This window comes from Anas platyrhynchos, chromosome 5 (assembly GCF_047663525.1).
Source record: "Anas platyrhynchos isolate ZD024472 breed Pekin duck chromosome 5, IASCAAS_PekinDuck_T2T, whole genome shotgun sequence".
Taxonomy (NCBI): domain Eukaryota; kingdom Metazoa; phylum Chordata; class Aves; order Anseriformes; family Anatidae; genus Anas; species Anas platyrhynchos.
Window position 1 is genome coordinate 18,366,417 of NC_092591.1, and position 23,231 is coordinate 18,389,647.

At 36.5% G+C, this 23,231-nt stretch overlaps 1 protein-coding gene across 5 annotated transcripts in view; it reads left to right on the forward strand.

The window, feature by feature from the left end:
* The window catches only part of EML5 (EMAP like 5), a 123,703-nt gene that overhangs the window by 43,285 nt on the left and 57,187 nt on the right, over positions 1–23,231 (forward strand). For all 5 annotated transcript variants that reach the window (XR_005265953.2, XM_072038373.1, XM_072038372.1 and 2 more), the window contains 8 exons: positions 2,636–2,771; positions 6,744–6,945; positions 8,064–8,201; positions 8,591–8,847; positions 14,629–14,841; positions 16,646–16,813; positions 17,469–17,575; positions 17,964–18,082. Coding sequence is in view for 4 of the 5 variants with exons in the window: in XM_072038373.1 (XP_071894474.1) it covers positions 2,636–2,771; positions 6,744–6,945; positions 8,064–8,201; positions 8,591–8,847; positions 14,629–14,841; positions 16,646–16,813; positions 17,469–17,575; positions 17,964–18,082 (1,340 nt within the window). In the remaining variant the exon portion in view is untranslated. The remainder of the gene's footprint in view (positions 1–2,635; positions 2,772–6,743; positions 6,946–8,063; positions 8,202–8,590; positions 8,848–14,628; positions 14,842–16,645; positions 16,814–17,468; positions 17,576–17,963; positions 18,083–23,231) is intronic.

The following is a 23,231-nucleotide window of genomic DNA, read 5'->3' on the forward strand; positions in this document are numbered from 1 at the left end:
TCCATTAGATATTTACAGTTACCACAATAAGGGACCTTTTTTCTAGTTTTCATCAAATTCTACTATTCCAGTGGCACATACACTGAAATGAGGATGTCCTATTGCATTTCAAGAGATTGAGCAAGCACAACATCTGCCAAATCTCCTTGGCAACCAGTATGTCCTTTTCAAGATAACGATATTCTGTGAAATGGAAAACAGATTAATCCTGGATCCACTTGATCTTATCTTCAGAACATTTAGCCAGCTTCCCACATTGCCAAATGTCTGATTCTTTTTTTAATATGGACTAATTAAGCCATGGATTTTAGAAGGAGTTAATTAGAAAAAAAGAATAATTCTATTATCAAGATTGCATTCCAAAAAGATCTTTAAAAGATTTATATATGCCAAAACGTGGGCAAAATTCATTATATGGTACAAAATAAGCCCAAATTCCTCCACCCTTATATTTGCTCAATGATGCTAAAAGGTTAATGCAGTAAAACAGAGACACAGAGAAACAAATAGAGATTGGGTTGTATTTTGAAAAATCTTTAGGCTCCTAAAGAAAGAAAGAGGATTTACAGAAAGTTAGAGATATGGGAGTTAGCCTTCTAATCTGCTTATGACTTAAAAATTGCACTACATTTCTCTTTAGGCACATACTACTTCCGAAAATACATCTTGTCTTAGAAGTCAGTATCTTGAGGATGGATGTTACATGTCAGAAAACTGAGTTCTGTCACCCAGGTCTCTCAGTTTTGATTGTCATTTAACATTTTAGCAATAATATGCTTTCCTTGCGAAAGCTGAGAAAGATCTATATTTTCAGTTTTTCTCAACTTCTGAAACAGTGATATCGTTGTTATCTAATGCTAGAGAAGCAAACACAGTCCATATTTCACTATGGCGCATTCTAGTATTTTGTTTAATTATAATTGGTGAAGAAAGCACAGCTCGGTAGGAGAGAGTAGTTACAGGAACCTGGAAGTTGTCAGAAGCCACGACACTGGATTCTAATTAGTTTTGTGTTTCACTTTGCTTGGCTTCAAAAGCGTCTCTCCTTTAAAAATTGCTTTCACTTCTGAGGATGCTGTACTCACTGCTGTAAAATGTAAACCCCAACCAAGGAAGCTATTGGAAGTTTGCTTTTATTCCTTTACAGAATTGAAAAATTCGGAACTATATTATAGAGAATTTATGTCTATTATTAGTTGTTTTATCTTCTTTTGGACAGTAGTTATGGAGACAGATTTTCCTTCCATAATTTTCAGTGCTTTCCTATTTGCATTTGTCGTAGCTGAATATAAAATACTTTTAATAAATGCAGAACTATTTTAAACTTTTTATAGGTTTATTAGCCAAAGTTGTCCTAGCAGTAATCTTGCTTAATGCAATGCATTAAATACTTACAAAAATAAGTTTGCCTGGTGGTGAATTGTTTATGTACATGAACAAAAAAATTTATGTGTATTTGATATTTGGATAATACGTTGCAATATGTTTGTTATTAGTGGATGTATGGAATATGGTAACTTTATTTTAATAATATGTGGAATGCATGTTCCTGACTCCTCCTTTTCTGAAAAAAACATTTATCAAAGTAAGCTTAGGAAAATGTGTTAGGAAAAATGTTGTTTCCTAACGGAGATTGGGAATCTGACATTCGGGGGAGTTGGATCCTGCCTTAAGGAAAGAGGAATGAAGCTAAACTTTCTAGAGATACGCAGCATCACTGCGATCATCACTGTCATCATTATCAGAATGAAAGCAGTATTGAAACAATTTTCTTAATGTACTGTTTGTTGCAAACCAAAAATTGTGTGGGTTTTGAGTTAGGTGGACAAAAAGTATTTGATCAGTTCAGTACTGTAGTCTGTATCTTCAAAAGTAAAGCATTTGTTTGCATGATAAACTTGCACAGATTTACCGTAAAGGAATTTACTTGAAGTAGTAAATGGTTGTTGTAGAAGTTTGTAGTGGCAAATCATGATAATGTTTGTGAAGTCTAGTCTATGAAAATAGGTTATCAATTTTTAAAGAAAAAGGATATGATGTTTAAACTATGAGATTTCTGTACAGATACCTATTTTTTTCTTATTATTGACTGTATTTAATTACCTAGCTTATGACAAAAAGAAATTAAGATAGATTTGCGAACTGTCAGACTTTTGAACTGCTTTCCTTCATTTTAATTCTGGATGTACAGTTAAACTAGTGTATTTTTCCCTTGTGTTAGAGCGCTCATTTTGGCAAGTAACTCACTTTCTGATAGTACGTTAGCATCTGTTCAACCCTCAGCTGAATTAATGTAATCTGCGAGTGTGTTTTGTTTTGTATAGGTTCCTTACTTACTGTCTTGAATAGAAAGACAAAAATGGTTACTTCAGTTGCCATGAATCAGAACCTTTTGAATTCCTTTGTGTTATTTTTAGTTCCTTTGCAGCTTTCATGAAAACCTGTGCTATTAAAAATTCTTTTAAGGTTTGTGTTTCCAATTCTGCCTCTTTCCTATTTAAAACTTGTATTAGTTGCATATTTTATGCAATTTTCAATAGCATAACAGGTAGGAGGACAATAGGAGAAGAGTTCCACTTTCCATATTGGTCTCTCTGATCTGTATATATTACAAATAATTTTCTTCTCTCTTCAGGCAGGAATTTTCAGCATGAATGCATGTGAAGAGGGGTTTGCCACTGGTGGCAGGGATGGCTGTGTTCGCTTGTGGGATTTAAATTTTAAACCAATTACTGTGATTGATCTCAGGGAAACAGACCAGGGATATAAGGGTAAGAAGAATGTTGTCACTTTCAATGTTCCATAGGTTGGAAATTTTCCAGTGTTTTGAACAAGAAAAGACTTTATTATAAATAAATAAATAAATGGAGGAATCATAGATGCTGCTATGTACAGTTTTCAAGATAAGAAATGCTTTGTTTTGATGAAGCCTATTAATATGAAGATCACGTAGCCCTTCAAACTTACTCTACAGCATGCTGTATACTAAGAAGTTGTAAATACATGTAAGCCAATAAAATGCATATCTGTTCTATAGCACAGTAGTTTTAACAAGGAAGAGTAATGAAGCAAGAAAATTTAGAAAAGATGCTGCAATGAAAAACAGCAGAATGCAGAAATTGTCTATTTATCCATATTTTCAGGAAAAAAAAAAACACTATTTGGAAGTAATCTACAGCTTTGTAGTACTTAGAACTCTGCTAACTTCAATGACCTATAACTTCAATTTAGAGTTTATGTCATGCTAAAATTTCATATCTAGCTGTCCAAGGCATGTTTTGTTAGTGGTGTTCTAGATATCAGTGCTTTAGTAAGCAGAAAAACAATATAATTAACTATTAGCTTGGGAATTGCTTGCTCTGAAGCATTACTGTCATATATAATACTGCTTACATAGGCATTTGGTTTCTTTTCCCCCAGTCACTTTTCTGTTTTCTAACATCTTGCTGAGTATTTGACGATGCAGTAGAATGTCTCATGACAATCAGATACATCATTGGCAATAAATAACTGATTACAAGCAGAGTTAAATGTGTATATTCTGTAACTCATTTGACATTCCCACTGAGATTGTGAAATCTTCCAGCAAGATGAAGTACATTCCATTTTAAATGCCCTCGGGTACCGTGACTTTGTCATGACTGAGACAATTTAAGAGAAATAATCTCTTCAGTCTCAAGTCAAGAGACAAATGTGTTCATTTATTCTTCTCTTACTTTATAAAGATACATTTATTTTTTTCTGTGCAATATTTTTTTTTAAATCAGTGCTTAACTGACAATTTTGGATAATCATTACAGTTTCTGTCTAGTTTGACAGACTTATTTCAAAAAAGTAGATCAGAATTTATTGTTTTTATTGTATTAAGTTTCCGTTAAAGTCTAATGTTTCTCAGTAACGTTTATAAATTGGCTCACCCCTTTGAATTTGACAGAGTAATCTAGTTTATAATATATTTAGTACATTAATGCATTTGTCAAAAGTAAAGGAAAAATGTTTGCCTTCACCTGCATTTCTGTCTTTCAGTACTCTATCACCCAATTAATTTAACGTTCTTAAAATCAACTTAGCAGATCTGGAGTATCTCCTAAGTGAATTTGTACATTATTGAATACATTTTGAAATGAAACTTTTCTGCTTTTGTGTCTCATATTCAAAATGATACTAATACAGATGCATCTCTCATTTCTGTTATTTTTAATTTATATTTTCCCTTCAAAACAATCTATTTGTAGATACTTTCTCTCTCTTAGTGTTTTATTTAACTGTAACTCCTTTTAGGTCTGTAACAAAACCAGGTATCTGTTTATTTTAACAACAGGTATAAATACCTAGTATAGCAGTGACTGCTATTAGGATATCATGAAACTTTTGTTAAAAAGTTTTCAATTCTCTAAAAGTGTATCTTCAGTGATAAGTCTGGTGGTACACTCGTGAACCTTTGCATGCATAAAATTTCCTGTAATTTGAGGAACCATAAAACATATCAGTAACTTGGTATTTGCCAAGGAAATTATCCCGAAGCCAAAAATTCGGGAAAATACTATTGGAGCAGGAGGAAGAGAAAGAGAGACCTGTTCACATACATAAGAAATTTTGGCTTTTAAACTTGCTCAGCTGCTGTTTCTCAGATTTATTGCATGTAGTTGAAAGTTACATTTCATTTCATTCTTTCAAACTTGTTCTCCACTCCACATCATTTCTTCTGCTTTCTATGGAACGGTCATTTGCTATGAACTCTTGATTCCTTTGATTCATCAGTTATGAGAACTCCACTTTCATTTATCTTGACTTGTGAAATGTACATAGCACAGCTAATGACTTGTTCTAAAATCATATCTTTCATAATTTCCATTTTCTTTTCCTTTGGTCTTTTGCATATATGATTTTTCTTTCTTATATTATTTTGAGGACTGCCTTTCTGATCTGTCATCCTACACATTTTCTTCCTTGCATTTTCAGCTGCTTCTATACTCTTATCTGTTGGTAATTTCATCTGTGAATGAAATTCAAGTTCCTCACATTCCATATCTCTCTGAATGGCTCATAGTAATTAAATGATTCTAGATATATCTCCAAATAGTCAAATTGTATTTCAAAATATCTACTTCCACTAAAAAGTTCCAGATTAGTAAAACAGATCTCTTAATCATTCTTCATCAAAGATTCTGGTTATTTCTTTCTTGATTTTTTAAAATATTGTAGGGCAATATAGAAATAAAACATCAATGTAAAATGTTTAGATCTTAGGGCTGAATGGTAGGGTGCTATACTCACCAGTGCAGCGCAATATGAACAAGTCTGTAAACCAAAACAGTTGGTGCAGAGGCCTTGATTAGCATAATATCATTTTGATGAGTGTTTGAAGGGCATTATCTCTAGTCTGATTTAGTGGACATTATGGACAACATATCAGTTGGAGTGTACTGAGGCTGTCCATCCTACAAAACCTTGAGCACCTTTCAGTTCTGTTTCATATGGAAGTACTGTGCATTTGAGGGCTGTCCTGTAATGCAAAGCATGGTAAGTAGGCACAGTCAGGAGCCTTGCTTTGAAAGTTTACTTTGTCAGAATTAAAACACCAATGCAGTTAAAACAGACTGGGGTGCTGAACCAAACATTCATTTGAACTCTGTTTCTGAGCTTTGCAATTTTTCTTCTATGTAATTTTAAAAACATAAGGTTCTTCTTTTACCTTTACACAGTCAAAAATATTTTTTCAGAAGGACATCAACTCATACAGTATTCACTTCTCTCATTTGATAGGTATAATTTTCTCTCCCTTTTACTCCACAGTAATTTATCAAAGGTCATTCTTGACCTGCCCTTCACAAAAGTCAGTGTTTTGGTAGCAATGCCTAATGTAATTCTCTCTTCCATCTATTTATCTAGAGCTGGAATTGGCAAAATTGACTTGCACTATCAGATTGTAATAATTACAACTTGCTTTAAAAGGTGCATATTGGGGGGTCTAAGATTGAGTTCTCCACATACTGCTATCCTAACTTTCATTTTATTATTCACAACCTTATCCACAATAAGTGCAGTTTGTGAGTACTCGGCTCCACTGTAAACCTGGAAAGTAATTCAGTTGTTCAAAAACGCATGTTAAATTCCATCGTAAACCCTTTTTCAACACTTTTATATATTGTTCCATTGAGTTCTGTTTTTATTATTTTGGTGTGAGGGGTGTCGGAAATCAGATGCTAAGATATTACAAGGATTTGCTTTAGGGGTAGCATCTTAGAAACAAGCTGGAAAGTATCAGGCTCTTTGGCTATCATATCTAATATATGATACACTGATGCTTTTGCACTTACATAATTGAAATTAATTCAGGTAGTTATATGGACCCAAGATTTGATCAGAAATTGTAATTTCTATTTTTGTTACCTATTTGTGAAATGTAATGGCATTACATTCAGACTTTGAGATGCAAAGGTCAGTATTGTCTTCCTCTGTCAGAGAACTTGGTATACAAGAAGTGGTTATGTTTTCTTTACTTTATTAAAAAAGGCTTATGATTGACTATTCTTAAATACTAGTTTTGAAAAGTTAATGTTCCAGCAGCAGTGGTATATGATGTGGAATAGGTATAGGGAATAAATGGGGGAGTAAGAGATGTATGGGTGCTTCATGGCATTTTCTTGATTTTATGTTTCTCCGTGTTTTATTGTGTTATGTTACCTATTTTCACAGAATCACAGGACATTCCTCTCAGTAACAATCTCTTACTTTTACAGGTCTGTCTGTAAGAAGTGTTTGCTGGAGAGGAGACCATATACTTGTTGGGACACAAGACAGTGAGATTTTTGAAATTGTGGTGCATGAGCGTAATAAACCCTTCCTGATAATGCAGGGGCACTGTGAAGGAGAGCTGTGGGCTTTGGCTGTCCATCCTACAAAACCATTAGCAATGACTGGAAGTGATGATCGATCAGTCAGGTTGCATTTTTTTTTTTTTTATCTGCATGCAGTTTGGTACAAACCAGTCATTTTCTAGATAATGTAATTGTGATACATTTTAATATCATTGGCACCTAAAAGTGCATCTAAACCAGTGAAGTTATGGAGCATGAAATTAGAGCTCTCTAATAATAATAATAAAATCAAAATTTATAGTTAACAAAAAATTATGAAATGTACGGAAGTTTAACAAATTCCGTCTAGTTTAATGTAATGTACTCTTTGTTGTACACAAGCATCCCATTGTGTTGTGTTTTTTTTTTTCCCCCCAGGAATTATGTTAGGCATTCATAAGTTACACTTGGATGAAAAACTACAGTAGAGACTTATAATTTTCACTCTTAAAATGATAAGAATTAACTTTTAGCTTGAGGGTTGCATTAAGCTAATATATACATATTAAATAGAATCAATTTTCTGGAAAAAAAAAACAACACAGTAAGTTACTCATTTACAAGTTCACCTTTTTTTGTCAAAAATGCCTTTTTTCCTTCTTTCTTAGAAATTAAATTTTGTGGCATTTTTATTAAGTATTTAAATTTAGCATGGTTCATCAAAATAATAGTTGAATCAGGAATACCAAAATTCTAGTCTAGGGTGCCAGATATATGTTGTCAATGGTAGATGTAGCGTATTTTGTAATAACAACTTTGATTTTATAATATTACCTAGGTATATGCAGGGACTTATGAGTGATGCTTTGCTAATAAGAAAGGCTATGTTTAGCCTGTGAAGTCTTTAACTGTTCTTTATCTTTTTTAGCTAAAATAATTAACAAAATAGTTGAACTTTCAAAATCATCTACAAGTATGTCTTAACATATGATATCATTACTTCTATATTCAGAATGACAAAATTAACCTGTTTCTGCATTTCATAATTATACATGTAGAATCTCTCACCATTACATGTAAGATTATTCTTTTTTATATGCAAAACTCATTCATCTGTCTTAGGTGTTCCTTGTGGATATTTATTAATGAATATATTTATAAAATGGGACACTACCATGTCCAGTGTTCTGCTGAAATTGCAGGCTTCATGCTATCTATCACACAGTTACAAACCACTCTTTGTATTTGTAATCATTATTTTAGAATCTGGAGTTTAATAGATCATGCTCTGATTGCCCGGTGCAATATGGAGGAACCCATTCGGTGTGCGGCAGTTAGTACTGATGGAATCCATCTTGCTCTTGGAATGAAGGATGGCTCCTTCACCGTGCTTCGAGTCAGGTAGGTTACAAAAATTGAGAATAGATATCTTAACTCTTTCAAGCATGTTATCTAACTGCTTTTATAAATTGTATGTTTTTACCATGTAGCAGACACACCCAAGGAAACTTAAATTTGTTTTTAAATTACTAAGAATGCTCAGATTACTTAAATTTATATGTAAAAATATGGCAGAGGCTTTCTGTAACAACACATTTGCAAGAGTACACTGGTATTTTAGAAAGAATGGCAGTGTTCTAGGAAGTTTTTTTAGTGCTGTGTTCGCACATATGATAGCTCACTTAATTGTTCTAATTGTTTGTTTTTTTTGTTGTTTTTTTTTTACAACTGGGATCTTGACAGTATTAAGGCTTTTCTATACTTATGACATGCTTTCTTTCATACTACAGAGATATGACTGAGGTTGTTCATATCAAAGACAGGAAAGAAGCTATTCATGAACTGAAATATTCACCAGATGGGAATTTCCTAGCTGTTGGTTCCAATGACAGCTCTGTGGATATATATGGTGTTGTTCAGCGATACAAGAAAATTGGAGAATGTATTGGATCTTTAAGTTTCATCACTCATATGGATTGGTCTTCAGACAGTAAATACTTACAGACCAATGATGGCAATGGGAAGAGACTTTTTTACAGGATGCCAAGTAAGATTTCAAGTTGCCTTTATGATATTTGTTGCAAATATCAGAATGTATAGTAGTTTAATTAAAAAAAAAAAAAGCTTAATCCTGGTTCAAAGCATTGGATTATTAAGATTTTTTTTTGGTAAATCTGTACAAGGATTTGCTTTATTTGAATAAGGATAGCATTTTCTGCCAAAGTAACTTAAATATTTTTATCCTTAAACGTTTACTCTTTTTTTATTGATGCTGCATGGTAAAGATGCTGACTTAAAATTCATTTTATTTCTCCAAAGTAAATCTTTGCTCTCATTTTCTTAGAAAAATAAAGAAGTCTTACATTCAAATTAAATTTTGCTTAAGTTAATACCATTGCACTTATTGAACTTACGTATTAAATGGATTATCTTTTGCTTGCACTGTATGTTTTTTAAAATATATGGAAAAATCAATATATGGTGTCTCCGAAGAGTAATCTGGTTTTCCAGGACTATATCTGTGGTAGAGTTGTGGAATTTAGTTTACCACAGCTTCTGCAGTGAAAAATTTGTAGTAGGTAGAAACCAAATGCAAATTAACTTGGAAACATAACAGGAGTAGGTTATTCTGAAGAAAATAAGAGTACCTATTGTAAGGATACTGCAATGCTAGGAATTCTTCACTGGAAACAAAAGAAATACCAAAGCTGTGATACACGTACAATTCAATCATCTAGCCTTCAAAATGAATAAAATAATCACAGTGATATTTAGCTGGGTAGTCTTCTGATCATGAAAGTTCAAATGTTTTTTTTTTTCTGTTTCATGGTAGGGGACTGTTAAAGAAAATTGCAATGTTAAATAGTATATTAAAATAATAGTTTTCAGATTCAAAATATGTAACAACACCACTATTGTAAGTATTTTCAATACAACATTGTCTGAACTTGACTGAACTTGAAACAGTTTTGATTAAGACAATTTCTTCTGCAGAGGACATGCACATAGTACATGTCTTAAATCTTCAAATTTAAGTAGATAATAGTTGTAATAAGCCAAGGGCAGTGTTTGCCACAAGGTTTGATTTGTTGTTTTTTTGTTGTGTTATGTTTTTTTTTCTGTGTGTATACACTTCTGTAATTCCATTCTATATTTTCCCCACTTATGCTTTTTGTATTTAATAATTTGTGATTTTTATTACCATTGCTTACTGCATTGCCCCTTCATTTGTTATACAATATTTACTTTGCACTGTACATTATTCATAGTTCCATGGAGCCTTTTCTGATTCTTTGTTGAAGCATCTAATTCATTCTATATGCAACTTATATTTTGTGCATTGAATACTGAATGAGACAGAAAGCTAACATGAAAGGATAGTAAGTGAGAACTTAATTAGACTGTATCAAATGTGTACATACAGGAGGAACAAATTGGAGTTACACAGGCAGCTTTCAGCCTGAAATTTCTTGATATAATTAGAACATGTGATTGTGAAAGCCTGTTTATGTAAATAGATAAAATATTTTGGCTTTGGGGGGAGGGGGGGTTAGAAGAATTTCCTAAATATTTTTAAATAATGATCAGAATCCTGTAACACAAGAAATTCCATTGTAAATGAGTAAGGAATTTGGAGTTGCCTAATACGAGATCTGTAGGACTTAATCATGGATATAACCAGTATTAATAGTCGTCATTCCCACGGATTAGTAATGGGAAGAGCTTACAAGGTAAACCTTGTCAAAGAGTGCAGTTATTTCATTAGACCTGAAGGATGTTCAAAGAAGGTGTGCTGGAGTTTTCCAGTTTCTGGAGGAGCATGTAGCAGTTGAAATTTTCCTATTTTTTTCCTCTCTTTCTCCTCCTCTTCTCTTTTAAGATAGTATTATTAAATGAGTGTAGTGGTTCCGCTCAAGTGGGCAACCGAGCTCCACCACAGTCGCTCTCTCACTCCCCCTCCTCAAAGAGGAACTGGGAGAAAATATGATGAAAAGGGCTCAAAGGTTGAGATAAGGACAAGAAGATCACGCAGTAATTGTAACAGGCAAAACAGACGCGGCATAGGGAGATAGTAAGATTTATTGCTTATTACTAACAAGCTAGAGCAGTGAGAAACAAAGGAAAGAAACCAAAAGCACCTTCCCCCCCATCCACCCTCTTCCACCTCCTCCCCCCGAGCAGTGCAGGGGAACGGGGGAATGGGGGTTATGGTCAGTCTACAGCGCTTCTTCTCTGCCGCTCCTTCTCGGTCACTCTCGTCCCCTGTGCTGTGGGGTCCCACCCACGGGATGCAGTCCTTGATGAACTGATCCGGAGTGGGCTTCCCACAGGCAGCAGCTCTTCCAGAACTGCTCCAGATGTGGGTCCGTACCACGGGGTCCATCCCTCAGGAGAAAACTGCTCCAACCTGGCTCCCCTACGGGCAGCAGCTCCTGCCAGGTCACCTGCTCCTGTGTGGGCTCCTCTCCACTAGCTACAGGTCCGGCCTGGAATCTGCTCTGGCAGGGATCTTCCACAGGCGGCAACCTCTGTCGGTGCAGGGCCACCTGCTCCACTGTGGTCTCCTCCATGGACTGCAGGGGGACAGCCTGCTTCACCACAGACCACAGGGGTCTTCTGCTCCGGCGACTGGAGCACCTCTCCCCCTCCTTCTTCACTGACCTCGGAGCCTGCAAGGCTGTTCCTCAATCCTCTCACTCTCCCAGCTGCTCTGTGGCGCAGCATTTTTTTCCCTATCTTAAATATGCTCTCACAGAGGTGCAAAACAACATCACTTATTGGCTCGGCTCTGGTCAGCAGTGGGGCCCTTACCAAACATGGGGCAGCTTCTAGATCCTTCTCACAGAAACCACCCCTATGGCCCCCTGCTACCACAACCTTGCCATGTAAACCCACTACAATGAGCCTTTGCTCTGACTCAGTACTAATGCTCCTGCATGAAACTCTGTGGGATTGAAACAATCTTACAGACAGATAATGTAAAATAACAAGGATATACACATAAAATTGTTATTATTGTAGAATAGTTTGGGTTGGAAGGGGCCTTAAACATAATCTAATTCCAACCTCTGTGCCATGGGCAGGGACACCTCCCACCAGACCAGGTTGCTCAAAGCCCCATCCAGCCTGGCCTTGAACACCTCCAGGGATGAGGCATCCACAGCTTCTCTGGACAACCAGTTCCAGTGCCTCACCGTGCTCATAGTGAAGAATTTCTTATAGAAGAAATGCCTTGTCCTATCACTACACTTACTGACAAAGCGTCCCTCCCCATGTTTCTTGTAGGCCCCATTGAAGTACTGGAAGGCCACAGTGAGGTCTCCCTGGAGCTTTCTCTTCTCCAGGCAAAACAACCCCAACTCCCTCCTCTTATTACAGAATTTCTAGGTTGGAAGAGACCTCAAGATCATCGAGTCCAACCTCTAACCTAACACTAACAGTCCCCACTAAACCATATCCCTAAGCTCTACATCTAAACGTCTTTTGAAGACTTCCAGGGATGGTGACTCCACCACTTCCCTGGGCAGCCTGTTCCAGTGTCTAACAACCCTTTCAGTAAAGAAGTTCTTCCTAACATCCAACCTAAAACTCCCCTGGCGCAACTTTAGCCCATTCCCCCTCGTCCTGTCACCAGTCACGTGGGAGAACAGACCAACCCCCACCTCACTACAGCCTCCTTTGAGGTACCTGTAGAGAGCGATAAGGTCACCCCTGAGCCTCCTCTTCTCCAGGCTGAACAAGCCCAGCTCCCTCAGCCACTCCTCATAAGACTTGTTCTCCAGGCCCCTCACCAGCTTTGTCGCCCTTCTCTGGACCCGCTCAAGCACCTCGATGTCCTTCTTGTAGCGAGGGGCCCAAAACTGAATGCAGTACTCGAGGTGCGGCCTCACCAGAGCCAAGTACAGGGGAACGATCACCTCCCTAGCCCTGCTGGTCACACTGTTTCTGATACAAGCCAGGATGCCGTTGGCCTTCTTGGCCACCTGAGCACACTGCTGGCTCATATTCAGCCGACTGTCCACCATCACTCCCAGGTCCTTCTCTGCCTGGCAGCTCTCCAACCACTCATCTCCCAGCCTGTAGCTCTGCTTGGGGTTATTGCACCCCAGGTGCTGGACCCGGCACTTGGCCTTGTTGAACTTCATGCAGTTGACCTCAGCCCATCGGTGCAGCCTATCCAGATCCTCCTGCAGAGCCTTCCTACCCTCGAGCAGATCGACACACACACCCAACTTGGTGTCATCTGCAAACTTACTGAGGGTGCACTCGATCCCCTCATCCAGATCATCAATAAAGATATTAAAAAGGACAGGCCCCAGTACCAAGCCCTGGGGAATGCCACTAGTGACCGGCCTCCACTGGATTTGACTCCATTCACCACGACTCTTTGGGCCCGGCTATCCAGCCAGTTTTTAACCCAATGAAGCGTACACCAGTCCAAGCCACAAGCAGGCAGTTTCTTGAGGAGAATGCTGTGGGAAACGGTGTCAAAAGCCTTGCTGAAGTCTAGGTAGACCACATCCACAGCCTTTCCCTCGTCCACCCAGCGCGTCACTTTGTCATAGAAGGAGATCAGGTTCGTCAAGCAGGACCTGCCTTCCATAAACCCATGCTGACTGGGCCTGATCGCCTGTTTGCCCTGCAAGTGCCGCATGATGACTCTCAAGAGGATCTGCTCCATGAGCTTCCCTGGCACTGAGGTCAAACTGACAGGCCTGTAGTTCCCCGGGTCTGCCCTCTGGCCTTTCTTGTAGATGGGCATCACATTTGCTAGCCGCCAGTCAACTGGGACCTCCCCCGATAGCCAGGACTGCTGATAAATGATGGATAGGGGCTTGGCCAGCTCCTCTGCCAGTTCTCTCAGTACCCTTGGGTGGATCCCATCCGGCCCCATCGATTTGTGCACATCCAAGTGCCGTAGCAGGTCACCAACCATTTCCTCATTGATAGTGAGGGCCACATTCTGCTCCCCATCCCCTTCAACCAGTTCAGGGTACTGGGTATCCAGAGAACAACTGGTATTGCTGCTAAAGACTGAGGCAAAGAAGGCATTGAGCACCTCCACCTTTTCCTCATCTCTTGTAACTAAGTTTCCCCCCGCATCCAGTAAAGGATGAAGATTCTCCTTAGTCCTCCTTTTTGTGTTGATGTATTTATAAAAGCGTTTTTTGTTATCTTTAACGGCAGTAGCCAGATTGAGCTCCAGATGAGCTTTGGCCTTCCTAATTTTGTCCCTGCACAGCCTCACTACATCCTTATAGTCCTCCCTAGTGGCCTGCCCACTTTTCCAAAGATTATAAACCCTTTTTTTTCTCCTAAGCTCAAGCCACAATTCTCTGTTGAGCCAGGCTGGTCTTCTTCCCCGCTGGCTCGTCTTTGGGCACATGGGGACAGACCGCTCCTGCGCCATTAAGATTTCCTTCTTGAAGAGCGCCCAGCCTTCCTGGACCCCTCTGCCCTTCAGAACCGCCTCCCAAGGGACTCCAAATAATGCTCCAAATAATCTAGGCTTGTAGAATAGTTCAAGGACACTACTTTTCTATACTTTATCTTAGAACAGCTACATGTATTATTTTTAGTAAACATTTGAAAATCACACAGTATCAAGCAGATACCAAGAAATAATAAAAACTAAGTACCACGTCCATGATTTTCTGCTAAGTAGCTTTGACAAGCCTTACAACTAATGTTGGTCATAATAGGGTTAGATCAGGACAGTATTAGAATGCCAGGTTTTAACTCCGTTGGATTTTATTTCAGATATTTTTTTCAGAATTTTACATTCTTTAAAACTGTAGGTAACTCACCATTTTTATTTTGCTCTTAGGTGGAAAGGAAGTAACAAGTAAGGAGGAATTGAAAGGTGTTCAGTGGGCATCATGGACCTGTGTTTCTGGTGTTGAAGTTAATGGAATTTGGCCCAAATATTCAGATATAAATGATATAAATTCTGTGGATGCAAATTTTATTGGGCAAGTTATGGTTACAGCTGACGATTATGGAATAGTAAAGCTCTTTCGATACCCATGTCTAAGAAAAGGTAATACTTTTAGTTCCTAAATGCGTATTTATGAATTTTGGTTACTCAAGAAAAAGTTTTAGAAAACTGGATTTATATTATAAGAAATTGTATAAATGGCCAATTTATTCTTAGTAGTTTAGTTTGAGCTCAAAGGTGACAGACAGTGACAGGATGGTGTATTGGCAACTGCAATAGTAACTGTAACAGTGTTTTATTTTATGCATAGAATAATCAAAAGTTTTTTGCATCTTTTATTTTGCAAAATGGTTCTTTTTTTGATAGAATTTTTGAGGTGATACAATATCCACCTTTTTTATAAGATCTATATTTTTAAGTATTTTTGCCTTGGTCTTCGAATAGTTTTAGAATAAAACAAAACAGTTCAGTTGGAAGGGACCTATGAAGATCAGACTATTTAGTCTGTTATCAGACTGTTCCAGTGTGTTATTTGAAGTTTAAATCACATTTTCCCTCAAAATTTTAAGAAGGGTAATGACAGATCTCAAGTGAAATTTTTATAACTAAAGCCTAAAGCAAGGTCTATCATTTTTAATTTATACTGTTCATGACTAAATGAAAAGAGAGAAAAGTGTATCTTTTATGACGTATGTTTGATGAGAAGGACTTCGTTTTTTAGAGCTGTTTGAAGAACTCCATTCTAGACACTATTAGAATTGAACTAAAACAAAGCATTGATCCCAGAGGTAGATCTCTATCTTCAAGCCTTAGTTTTTAATAAGTGTTTTCTTAACCAAAAAAAAAGTTTTCCTGGGGACTAGTTCAAATATCTATCTTTTGAAAGAGGAAATGAGTATTATAGTTGCAGTATTGCATGTTTAATGCTGACTACAGCCATGTGATGATCTTGCTGGGTCTTAGGATATGTCTTTAAGCAATATGTGCTATTAAAGATTTTTTTTAAGCAACTGATATTCCTCCATAATTTTCTCAACTCTATGTGTAAAAGGTGATAACAATAATTTCAATCTTCCCAATCTTATTTTTAAACCTGAGACTGCTAAGGCAGTACCTGAGATGATCCAAAAGCATGTTCTTAAAAAAACAAACAAACAAACAAAAAAAACTGTCAATTTGAAGGAAATTGAATTTGTTCCCTTTTTATCCCCTATTTTGTACTAGAGTTATAAATCTGAACAGTGCTGTTAGCACCTTCTTTTTACTAACTGATCTAATCGTGTTGTAATTATGCAGGAGCCAGTGAAAAAGTTAATGTGATACAGTTATACTAGTTATACTACCATTACTAAAGCTACTAAAGGTGTAATGATAAAAATTAGAAGTGCTTAGCACTCAAATGCCACAATAATAGAAGCAGGAACCAGTACTGTGAGCACAGATTGGGGTATTTTCACTAAGCTATATATAAATGATATAATATTAACATTTAAATTTAAAAATTTAAATAATGACATCTTTTCAGTGTAGAAATGGTAACTGGCAAAATCTTGGTTAGTGGGGTAAATGAATAACACTAATAAATTGCATAAAATGAAAAAATCTTCCTTAGTATACCTCATACAGGGCTATTGTATTTTCTCTCTCTCTCTAACAAGTTAAACACATATTATGGAATCCAAGTTTTCAAAAAAAAAAAAAAAAAAGACAAAATTTTGAGGACAGTGCAAAAAGTTACTGCTGTTAATCAGCATTATTATTATTAGCTTAATTATTAGTAATTAGTGTCATAACTAATTTGCTTTTTATAGTTGTGCCTTATGTGTTTCTTTTTTTTTTTTTTTCTGTTGTGCTTCTGAAACATTTATTCTACATGTATTGGAAGGGATTTTTGTTCTTGTTCTAGGAGCAAAGTTTAAAAAATATCTTGGTCATTCTGCTCATGTGACAAATGTCAGATGGTCGCATGATCACCAGTGGGTTGTTTCCATTGGGGGAGCTGATCATTCTGTCTTTCAGTGGAAATTTGTCCCTGATCGGAAGTTGAAGGATTCTCTTCATATAGCACCCCAGGGTAAGTACTTTATAATGTAGGGGGTGTTACATAAAATTGTTTAATGCCAATATAGAAACAGCTATTCAAAATTGCCATTGAATGAAATTGTTATTCTTTAAACTTTGCAGCTGCCTGAAGTACTTGATTGCATGACCTCATACTTGCACATACCCTTACATGTATGATCAGTCTTATTAAAGTCTTTAAACATTGTTTAAAAAAAACCACACACACACACCACTATTGTGTTCCTTGTGCAATGGGAAAATTTAAAAGTTCTGTCATCTGATCAAAGTTTTGAAGTATTTAGATGATAATTTAAAAATAGTAATTGTTAGGGTTTGTTTAAAAAAAAAAACAGTCTATAGGCATTTAATATTTGGGAAAAAAAAAAAACATGTTTCTACCACTGACTGATACAGCTGTTATTAAGATCTCTGGTCTGTAAATTGGTGTTTGTATCTTGTACATTATTCACAGTGTATGAAGTAAAATACGTTTGCAATTGTCTGGAGTACTGGAGTCATGTTGAGTTATATCATCAACATTAATCAACTGTATTCATATTTTAAATATTTTTATTGATTATCAAATCAGAAACATTAAGCAGCCACTTCAAACATTTCCTGTTTTGTAATTTAGGTTGCTTCATTTTCTGTTTTCTTGGTGACAGAGAGTCTGGTTGATTCTAATAGTGATGAATCAGATTCAGATCAGTCTGATGTTCCAGAGCTGGACTCTGAAATCGAACAAGAGACACAGATCACCTATCGTCGACAGGTAACAATTTTAGTTTTGATGGGAGCTGGAATGCTTCTTAGGGTTTAAGTAGGTCCTTTATCATGACCTACTGAAATCAGAGAAATTAGGGCTGTGAGAACTCAGCAGAAATTGAGCAAGATCATGAGAATTATTACTATCTGATGCATTCAAAATATTTAGTCAAACACACACAGAAAGTGATTTCACTTATTCCTAGCATGTTCTTTAAGAATTTTGGTTGTAGCTTAAAACCAAGTTGCAATGTAAAATCACCAACTACAGTTACTAGAGACTTTTTTTCAAAAGTGTCTGTATAACATTTTTGTGGGTGATGATTGTGGGTGAATTCTCAGAAACACAATTTTCTTATAAATCTCTTAATTTACAAGTGTACTTTTTCTTAAAGGTTTACAAAGAAGATCTACCTCAACTTAAAGAGCAATGCAAAGAAAAAAGAAAAAGTGCAGCTTCTAAGCGACGAGAGAGAGCTCCAGGGAACAGTATAAGATTACATTTTGTTCATGGGTATGAAAAATAGGTTTCTTTAAAATATACAAGCAGACTACTGTTTTTGAGATTGGTATTTGTGGTTTAAAAACATAATGAAAGTCTTTACAATTTAGTGTTTTTATTTATTTCTCTAAAAGTAAATTTGCATTAAATTAATGGTAGCATTTAAAGCTAAGCTAGAATTGTTCAGAATGTGAATTCTGAAATGAATTTACACTGAAAATTTAGCTGATGTTTGTTATTTGAATAGAGGTGACTAAATAAAATATTTGACTATCACCCATATTTTTCAGTCCTTGAAAAGTAATAGTTCTCTGTTGGTATGGCAGCTACTATAGGAATTTTGTTTAGTTGAAGACTCCTGGGTTTTATAATACGTGTTTTATTAGTATTTTATTAAATACATATTTCAAAACTCACATTTCTATACTTAATCTGAAAGAATTTAAAAATACCTCTGTTAGTTTAGGAATTAAATTTAATTTCTTACTAGATCCTGTAAGTGTGTTTGAATGCAGTTTCATTCTCTTTTTGGTGCTAATAATTGAGTAACAAAATAACTTTCTGATGCATCCTTGAAATCCTATGATTTCATCTTTAGGATTGGTAGTTTTCCATAACAAAGATGTGGTGTTTTAAAGCAAACTGATAGATGTTATTACATTAGAATAATGCACAGAAACATAAATTCACTTTATACAAAGCAAAACCAAAGCCTTTGTTAAATTAAGGCATTGGAAGTTGGGTAATACTGTGTTTTCTTTTCAAAAGATACCTTGTTGCAGGAATGGAAGTTACTTCTTAGAGGTAACTAAGTGAACAATAAGTTCTGATGATGTCTATCTTTTCTGTCTATAATGACTCTTAATATTAAAAGGGCTCCACATGGAATGCTCAATGAATAATTGGCTAAGAATAGTTAATCATTCAACTCAGTGATTCTGTCTGTAGCAGGCATGAAGTTTAAGGAACAGTTTGGGAAATAATGACAAATAAGAAACTTAGTACAAAGTTATTTTTTTGTTTTGTTTTTAATTTCAATTTTTTAGTGGCCCAGCATTCTTAGTTGAAGATTTTTATATCTGTGTAGGAAATGCATTAAGGTGGGTAGCTGTATATAGTCTTTAAAAGTTGATCTAAGAAATCAAACCAAATGATCCTGAGGAAGATGTAGTACGAGCAAGGGCCCTGGATCTTTGGGATTATTGTTATTTCCTTCACAACAGAAGTGAAGCTTGACCAGAATATCCAGGAATGACCAGAAGTAGAATGTCCAGTTGAGTTCTGTCTGGTTACCCAATGTGCATCAAGGAAACTAATGAAGAATCCATGCTGAACAACAGATTTTTCTCAATGTCCAGGCTGTTAACTTTAAAGTGACCCACATCCAAGTGAGTAATAGGCATATTCTCTGATTCAGGAAGTCTGCTTTGCTTCACCTTTCTTTAGATGCAATGGAAATGTCTTAGATTTTCCTTGAAAGTGTAAAAAGTGGTGCTTTTTCAAACTAAGGAACTAGGAAGCTCTTTTTCCTTTCTTTGTTTTTGAGGTGTTTTTGTGTTTTGAACTTGTCAACTGCCTTGAAAGAACTTTTAAAATATTTTAATATCCTATAAGAAATCTTTTAAACCTCTTGCTACTTCCTATTTTGGAAAGGGATAAAAACAATAATGCTTACCCGGCCACTGACTAATACAGATGAAAAAGCAACTTCTATTAACTGCTGCTAGTCTTTAAGTGCATCCTTCTCTAAGAGATCTGATGCAATCATCATCAGGTTATGAAAATGGTATGCTAACTAGTTTGGCTTCTTAAGTAATCCTCTATTTTCCTTCCACCATGTGTGACAGTGGTGGTTCAGAAACATAGAAAGGATACATCTTTTGAGATACTCAGAAGAACCTTTTCACGGACCCAACATTCATAATGCTTTCTTTTTGGTATTAGGAATAAGGATGCAGGTATAATACTTGTGTCCTGTGTTGTCTTAAAGCTATGTTGCCAATCTAACAAGAACAAGATTTAAAATAAATAAAATGGTTCAAAGGCTTTAAGCAAGATTTAGTTTGTTTCAGTATATTCATTAAACTGCCCTGATTATAAGGTGAAATTTGGTTATGGTTTGAAGATGGCATGAGATTTCTCATGTTCAGAAGTGAGTCTTGTGACACCTTGCATGGATTCCTGCCAAAGCAAATAGCTACAAATAGCATCTGAAGGGAGAAGACTATAAGTGATTCCTTCTGAGAAAATGATTACTGACATAAGGCAATATTTCCCACCCTCCTTTTCCCCTTCTTTTCCCGCTACCTTTGTGGTGAAGAATTGTCTCAAGCATGTCTATTTTGACATTCAGTTCTTTTGGAGGTTTTCAGGGGAGTGTTGTACTGTATTCTAAATTTTCCCCATAAATATATCAAAGAATAATGTACAAATTTTGAAACATTTACAGCATCAGAGAATTTACTTCTTTCCCAGGTATCACACTACTTATGAAGTAGTCCCTGATTTGGCTATAGATGTGGAACTTGAAATTGTGGGTGGGATCCAGCTTCAGACTAAAGGAATTTACAATTACTTGCTAAAAGCAGGTGTTCTTATCTGTGTATCTCAACTTTAGTTACAGTCAGTGGAGATCAACTCAGTAGTTAGTGGAGCTTAGGCAGTGAAACTGACTGTTGACTTCTGGTCTCCTGAGTAGCTCTTCAGGCTCCATTGACTGAACACTGTTGGTCAAAATATATATCTGTTAATACATCTGAGACATGTAAGCATAGTTAGGTTAAATCTCAATCTGGCTATTTGTGACTTTGATAATGGCAAAAGGTGTTTTTTTTCCTTTTTTTTTTTTTTTTCCCTGAATATTATTGATAGTAACTTTCAGAAAAGATAGCTATATCACGATAACTTGAATCAATCCTGGATGACTTGATTAGATGTTACTGAAGACTACCTGAAAACATCAATTACCACAGAATGCAATACTGTGTTTATTGTGCCTTGTTATACATTATACAACAAACATGATCCAGAGTTTTCTTTCATTACTGTTTAGTTTCTAGTCACTAACTGACATGTCTTGTAAATGACTTCTGTGGTTTGCTTTCTGCATGTGAAGAAATTGTTTCTCTGTGCTTTCTCTGAGCTAAGTTAATAATCTGAGTTCTAATACGTAGATGTAAGTATTTTGGAACTGTGTAGCATATTCTGAGGGCATGATCTTTTTCACATCTGCTTGGACTGCCTGAGTCCACCAATTTATCCTTTCGGTGAAAAGTGCATACGTAGTCAGGGATTTAGTAAACTGGCATGTAAGAAGAATCAGAAGAATTTTGTAACTGGGTTACAAAATTTCTTAGTGCTTCTCAATGTTTTGGCAAAATTATGCTTTATTTTAATTGTAAATGAACATTTTTAAAAAAAGTAAATGGAAGAAGTGAACTAAAGCCCAAACTTCTGATTAGAGTAAGTTAAAAATATAAAAAACTGTTTTTCTGCATCCTAGATATATTTTGGATGTTTTGGGTACTCCTGTGATATATGACATTCATGTTTTTAGTTTCACTATGTTTAACTTAAGGGTATATAGGCAATTGTTTTAACAAGAGCTGAGGAAAAATTGTATTTCTTTCTTTCATAGCTGCTTTTTAAAATAGTCTCATATAGGTTGTATTTTTATCACAGGTTTTATTATTCTGTGCTTGCAAAGAGGATTTTTAACAAAGCTGAGTGCACAGTGAAGCACAGGAATATGATGTCTGAGCAAGAATAGGTCCAGATGTCTTCTTTGGCACTGTGCCCACCGCCATAATCCCTGCCCCTCACTGAATGTTGTCATGTCCTTAAGCTGGTTTTGTTGCATACTGTGATAGGTTATTTTTGTTTAATTTCTTCGTAGTTAGGTAGGTAATTGTATATGGTGTGGACATCAGAGAAACGTGCCTGCTTGTCTTGACTGACTGTTGTGCTTTGGGTCAGGCGGAAATCATTCCACTTCTAAATAACCACACATTGCTGTTGGGGGAATTTTTTTGTGAAGGGTATGGGTGGAGGGAGACCAAAGCCTGGCTAAAAACTTGTAAGTCTATATAGTAAATCTATATTGTAAGTCTAAATAGGTCACATTGACACGAACAAGGAGCAGACAAAACACAGCCTCAGAGCTGATGGAAACAAATTTTTCTAGAGACCTTGAAGGGGCAGTAACTCAGGAGACACTGAAAGGCTGCTGATCTGGGAGAAACCCTGAAGTTAGAAATTTGCCTGTGAGTACTAATCTGAACAGTGGGTAGGAAGAAGACTTGTTTACAAGCTTTTATTTCTGTACTATCACATTTTTGCTGTTTTCAGAAGTTCACTGTGTTTGTAGTTTAATGAAACCCAGCTTGAGAGTTCACAGTATCACAGATGATACAAAACTGTGAGGTGTGGCTGGCACACCAGATGGCTTTACTGCCATTCAGATGGACCTGGACAGGCAGAGAACAGGGCAGAGAGGAATCTCATGAACTTGAAAATGGGGAAATGCAAAGTTCAGCATCTAAGGAGGAATAACCCCATGCTGCAGTACATGCTGGGGGGCTGGGGACCATGGCTGGAAAGTAGCTCTGTAGAGAAGGAGCTTGAGGTCCTGGTAGACAGCAACCTGACCATGATTTAGCAATGCACCCTTGTGGCAAAAAAGGCCTGCAGTATCTGTGCTGAATTGGGAAGTGCTTTGCCAGCAACCCAAGGGAGGTGATTCTTCCCTTCTACTCAGGACTGGTGATACGTGGAGCACTGTGTCCCGTTCTGGGCTCCCAGTACAGGAGAGGCATGGACATACTGGAACAAACAGGGCTGCTAGGATGGTGAAGAAACTTGAGCATCTCTGTTATCGAGAAAGGCTGATAGAGCTGGGACTGTTCAGGCTGGAGAAGAGAAGGTTGTGGGGGGATCTTATCAGTGTGTATAAATACCTGAAGAGAGGGAACAAAGATGAGGAGGCTAGAATCTTCTCAGTAGAATCACAGAATTATAGACTGTCCTTAGCTGGAAGGACCCACAAGGATTATCAGAACCCAAAAATCAAACCATACGTCTGAGAGTATTTTCCAAATGCTTCTTGAACTCTTGACAGGCTTGGTGCAGTGCCGACTTCCCTGGGGAGCATGTTCCAGTGTCC